The 6,194-nt window shown below is 39.6% G+C and overlaps 1 protein-coding gene across 1 annotated transcript in view; it reads right to left on the minus strand.

The window, feature by feature from the left end:
• stx17 (syntaxin 17) overlaps positions 1-6,194 on the minus strand; it is a gene marked incomplete in the record, with an annotated part of 22,429 nt that overhangs the window by 13,126 nt on the left and 3,109 nt on the right. The window contains 2 exon segments of the mRNA XM_014004749.1: positions 4,029-4,094; positions 4,183-4,389. Coding sequence (XP_013860203.1) covers positions 4,029-4,094; positions 4,183-4,305 — 189 coding nt within the window.

Genomic DNA, 6,194 nt, shown 5'->3' on the forward strand with positions numbered 1-6,194 from the left:
ATGTTTGTTCAGTAAATTTAAATGCTACAAATTCATGTAATATTTACTCATCATTATCTAGTAAAAGTTACTAAGAATATAGTTAAAGATTTGTGAATAAATCATGTAAATTTTACTTAATTTGATCAAGTATATGTTACAAGATTTAAATGAGTAACAAGATTTAACAAGATTTAAATTTACTTAACAAAAGTAAGTGCAAATTGTTACAAGGATTTTTTCAAGTAAATCTTACAAGTTCTTTATTTCAGTGTAGTGGCTAAGGCGTGGCAGCTGCTAGCTTCTATCTCCTGGGTACTTTCTTTTTTCTTCAGAGAAGAAGTGGCAGAACATGTCAATCATTAAGTAGGGTGAGACACAGCGATCTGTTCTTTCTGGAAGGACGACCAGAAAAAGATGGACAACGAAACAAAACAAATATAAAGCGGCAGTTATATAATTTAACAATCGTCTGAGTAATAACTGAAGAAGCCACCGTATAGGTTTATCTATCATAAAGACACACTTGTATATGAACATTAAAAGCAAGAGGGGGAAAAAGAAGACCAACTCTGAATTAACGCCATGAAGACATGGGAAAGCACTCTATGTTCACCTCTGGGGACTGTGGGGTAATGGTGAGAGGATAGGTGTGCGCCTGTTTGGAGTTATTTCACCTTCAGAGACACGGTGGCTTCCAGGCAACAACATCTCTCGAGGCATTTCACACCGACCATGTGAACAAGGCAGCGAGTGCTCAACACACTCGAGATTGTCTGTTTGAGCTTCGGGAGACGCTCCTTCCAGGCCATGATTTTGTTTTAAAATGTGAATTTTTCTGATAACAGCAGCTTTTTTAAAGTGCACTTCACTCGTACAATTTGCACGGATGCCTTTCTATATTAACAAAATATTCTGCTAACTTAGACCCTGGGTAGACCAGTCTCCTCTAACCAGAGGAGCAAACTATCCCCAATTTCTGTTTTACAGTTTAAGTGTCCGAGTCATCAGACAAGATGTTTTTTTTTTCTTTAACACACTTGGATCTTAAATAATACTACTAATACTAATTTTCATATGTTGTCACATTATAACCACAAACTATAAAGTATTTTGATGGTATTTATGTGATAGACATCATTTTATTAACCTTTAATTTAACCGGGCAAATACCACTGAGATCACAGATTTCTTTTGCAAAGGAGGCCTGAAGGCAGCCTAATGTAAAGGGTTGGACAATAAAACTGAAGCACCTGGTTTTAGACCACAATCATTTATTAGTACGGTGTAGGGCCTCCTTTTGCGGCCAACACAGTGTCAGTTAGTCTTGGGAATGACATATACAAGTCCTGCCCAGTGGTCAGAGGGATTTTAAGCCATTCTTCTTGCAGGATAGTGGCCAGGGGTCAGATTTACACAAGATTGCGTGGAAACCATACTAAAAGTGAACGTACGGCCAAAAGGCGGAAATGGCGTACGCCAAAAAAATTCAGATTTATAAAACTGTGCGTACGCACGTTTCTGCGCACCTTTCCTTTATAAATCACAGCCGCACATCAGAGTTTGCGCACGAGGTCCCGCCTCAGGTTCTACCCTCTACACGCTCACACTCAACCATAAACAGTCAATGTAAAGTACCTCATGAATGTTAAGATGTATTTAAATCAGTCAGCTGATCAGCGATTGGTTCAGACACGCTCCGTCGTGAGTCTGGAGGTTGACAGCTGCTCACGTGAACAGAATGTCTGTAATTGACACAGATTTTCCCTCATTTTGCTTTAGAGTAATCTAACGATTTTTATTTAAAAAAAACTCAGCTTCAAATTAATTTTCTCTCAGAGCCTGCAGGACAATAAAAAACAATAAAAATAAAATTAAATAAGTCAGATAAAAATAGAAATAAGTCCGCCGCTCTTCTTCCCGTCCTCTCCCCCCTTGCCTGCTCTGTTATCTCATACTGACACCCCCCCCCACACACACACACACACACGCGCGCACACACATGCATGCATCCCCCCCGTGCACGCCCGTGACAAACACGGACTTTAAAACGTGAAGTTTTATAACATCCACCCTGGTGAGGGTGGATGCGCCCTGCACGTGTATCCAAAGTGTGACTTTTGCTGTCCTGCTGTTGAAATGTCTCGTCAGGGAGGGGTCTGTGGGTCAGGGAGGGGTCTGTGTGGGTCAGGGAGGGGTCTGTGAGTCAGGGAGGGGTCTGTGTGGGTCAGGGTCGTCTGAGGAGGAAGCAGATGAATGGAGTTGCGCACGGGAACTTTTATTTAAGATTTAAGGTATTTTTTATTTCAAAGGTCCTCATGGCTCAGCAGCAGAAGCGTAAATATTACTGTTAAGAAAGCTGATGATAAAGTTGAATAAAAATCTAAGTCTGATTCTGAAGGTAAATTAAATATCTGACAGTGATCATGACACAGTGTGGCTCTAATTCCTCACTTCACCATCTGTGTCACAGTTTCACGTCTCCAAAATGAGCATACGCTTGGGTCAAAGCTGGCGTGAGGCACCGCACATTTTCACATCAAGTTTGGATTTTATAAATCACAACCTTGGCGTGAAAAGTGGCGTACTCAAGTCTGGGCTTGTTTTGTGCGTACGCCAGTTTTATAAATCCGACCCCAGGTCACTAAGTGATGCTGGTGGAGGAAAACGTTTCCTGACTCGCTCCTCCAAAACACCCCAAAGTGTCTCAATAATATTTAGATCTGGTGACTGTGCAGGCCATAGAAGATGTTCAACTTCAGTTTCATGTTCATCTAACCAATCTTTCACCAGTCTTGCTGTGTGTATTGATGCATCGTCATCCTGATACATGGCACTGCCTTCAGCATACAATGTTTGAACCAGTGGAGGCACATGGTCCTCCAGAATGGTTCGGTAGTCCGGTCCCTGAGCTGTTGGCTTTAAGTAACTATGCTGTTTAGTTGATAGCACAGTATTAATGTCTGAAAATAAGCTGCTTTAAAGTCAGCATTGGCCGTAAATTAAATCTGCCATAATGCATATTAGCTACTCACTAGAAAATCATCAGTGAGAAAAAACTTTATTAGTTTTATCAAAAAGAAAAAATCAGTAGGTCCTCTGGATGGGTTCTTCTTTAGTGAAACTTTTCGTCTCTCCTCCAAGAGACTTCTTCAGTCTGATGAGTTTCAGTTGAACTCAGCCTTATAAGCACTGCCTCCACATGGACAAACAGGTTGGTCACATGCAAAATAGGGCCATCGTCTAACAATAGTCTTGATTAGCTCTATTGTTCATACAGGGTCATGTGCCCCATCACCTGACTTATTGGTTTGGATGCTTCAGCTGTGGTTCTTTGGTGTTTTGTTATGTGTATGTAGTGAGTGCAAGCGGGGTTCAACATCCCCTTGTTTTTTGTCCCTCTTTCTCTCTTTGTATTGGTATCATTGGAGCCATGATTCACACCTTTTGCTCACTGGGGGCGGAGTCATACTTGCAAACCAATAAGTCAGGTGATGAGGCACATGACCCTCTATGAACAATAGAACTAATCAAGCCTATTGTTATGCGATGGCCCTTTTTGCATGTGACTAACCTGTTTATCCATGTGGAGGCAGAGCTTATAAGGCTGAGTTCACCTGAAACTCATCAGACTGAAGAAGTCTCTTGGAGGAGAGACAAAACTTTTCACTAAAGAAGAACCATCCAGAGGACCTACTGATTTTTTTCTTTTTGATGCTCAGCAGACGTGCAGTTCCACCAGGTGTTTGCTAATCGTTGCTACCGCTCGTGATGGAGCTGTGTGGGGGAGGGGGGCTCTGTGGGGCGGGAGCTCGGCTGCAGACTGAGCTCCAGGGAGGAGCTTTGTAGCAGCGAGTGTTTAGAAAGCTCCACGTGGCTACTACAGGAGTTTCAAGAATTTCTCAAACATGCAGGAATGAGTCAAAGCAACACTCTGGGGATGTTTTTGACATTATAACATGATATAAAGTTCAAAAAAGTACATTTTGCACACATACACACATGAATCTTCAGATGTTTGATGGAGCTAACAGAGCACTCGGATGTACCTGAACAGTTCTGCTGGCATTAATGTGCTCCTGATGGAGGCGGTCCCACTGCTGGCTCTGCTGGTACTGGGAACATGACGGAACAAGCGTTACCTCTCCACCTGAGCTCTGAAAGCACCAGTGTTGGAGCTGCTGAGCAGCTTTCAGGCGTCACCTTCAGTATGTTGCTGTGGTGTTTCTGCAGCCTCTCCAGGTCCGTGGGCAGAGCCACCTTACAGAACTTGTGGACGGGTGCCTCCAGGCGCCTCAGTGTCAGCTTGTTGCCTTCCTCTGCCATGTGTCCTGCCGAGCGGCCACGGCCAACACCTCTGTGGAACTTCAACGCCGCACCTGCTCAGCTTTATCACACAGCGCCCACACACTGTAAATACCAGCAGAGCAGAGCGTTTTTGTCAAACACGCAAATCAGACTTATAAAAGCCTGTGACACATGCAGTCCTGCCCACACGTCTAAAACTGGATCCTTGAAGTGATGAAGTCATAAATTTATGCATTTGCCAACAACCGTCAGTGATCAAACTAAGAGAAGTAGTTAAGTGATTAAAAAAAACAGTCAAAACTTATTTGTAGAGGAGCAACACCTCTAATAACAGAAAAATATTCAGAGTTGTAAAGTAACTAAGTACAAATACTTTGTTACTGTACTTAAGTAGAAATTTTGGGTATGTTCTTTACTTGAGTAAATTAATTTCAGCCAACTTTTTTCTTCTACTTCTTACATTTTCACACAATTATCTGTACTTTCTACTCACTACGTTTAAAAAAAAGTTAAGAAGTAGAAAATCATTACTCCTATTTTATTCCGGCTCATTATAGTAAAAAAAAAAAACTATCCCGATAAACTGTGTCTTTGAATTTAATTGTGGTTGAATTAGAAGTATAAATATATACCATTATGACATCATATTAGTTTGTACACAATCCATCACAGCTGCACGCCTTTAAAAATGTATTTGGAAAATCTAACCATTCATTTTTATTCAATACTTTTACTTTTAATACTTAAGCGCATTTTATGTCAGAAATTTACTTTTGATACTCAAGTACAAAATAAATCGGGTACTTTAAGACTTTTACTCAAGTAATATTTTTAGAGGAGACTTTAACTTTTACAAAAGTCATTTTATGATAAGACACTTGTACTTTTACTCAAGTATCACTTTGTGGTACTTTATACAACACTGAAAATATTCAACATTATTGTTACAACTCAAACTTTTACTCACACATGTCTTCATTCTGGAGTTTTTCAGAAAAAAATCATTCAATTACATATTACTCGATGGATTAATCAACAGCAATCATATTAAACCTTTATTTCTTTATCAAAATAATGAATAGTTACAAACTTTTATTTGGAAAACAAAAATAAAAAATGATTTGAGTTATACAGAGTTTTAATTATTCAAATCGATTTGTTTTGATGATTTTTATGTACAACTAAAAAATATATTTTTATTTGCCCTCTCTATGCCAACCAGCGGCTCTGGGGCCAATCAAATAATTAAAGACTTCAGTTTCAGCAGGGTATATCAACAAACATGTCGATGATAAAACAGAAGCATCTGTGGTAACGTCTGAACTGCTGTGATACTTGATGCTGAGTCTAAGGTGTGGGTTCAACATGAGGACAGTCCAACATATCTGTTAAGATCAATTTGGGGTGATGTTTCTGAGTCTTGTGCTCCTCTTTAATATCGCACACCTCACTGTTCTCATTTATGCTTTTAAAATTGAGTAAATTATTTATTGTTATATTAATGGGACAAAAACAAATAAGCAAATCTGCTTCATAACTGGGGTCCACAAGCCGTATCTTGGGGGGTCCTCAAAGATTTTCAATAAATTGTTCATTTGATTTTTATTTTTAAAAAATGCATATGGGGCACAATACACTAGTAAAACAAACATACTAAACCAAACAAAAGATAATATTCTCATGACATTTAGGAGGTAAAATGACAGTAAATTATTTCCTAAACAGCATGGGGTTTATAAGGGGGTCCCTGGAAATGTTTAACCCTAGTAAGGGGTCCCCAAACTTAAAACGTTAGAGAACCACTGTCACAAAGTATCAAATGTCCTGTAATCATCATTTAATACAGTGTTATATAAAGTACCACAAAGTGATACTTGAGTAAAAGTACAAGTATCTTACCAAAAAAT

Source organism: Austrofundulus limnaeus, unplaced genomic scaffold, assembly GCF_001266775.1.
Source record: "Austrofundulus limnaeus strain Quisiro unplaced genomic scaffold, Austrofundulus_limnaeus-1.0 Scaffold26, whole genome shotgun sequence".
In the NCBI taxonomy this organism is placed as follows: domain Eukaryota; kingdom Metazoa; phylum Chordata; class Actinopteri; order Cyprinodontiformes; family Rivulidae; genus Austrofundulus; species Austrofundulus limnaeus.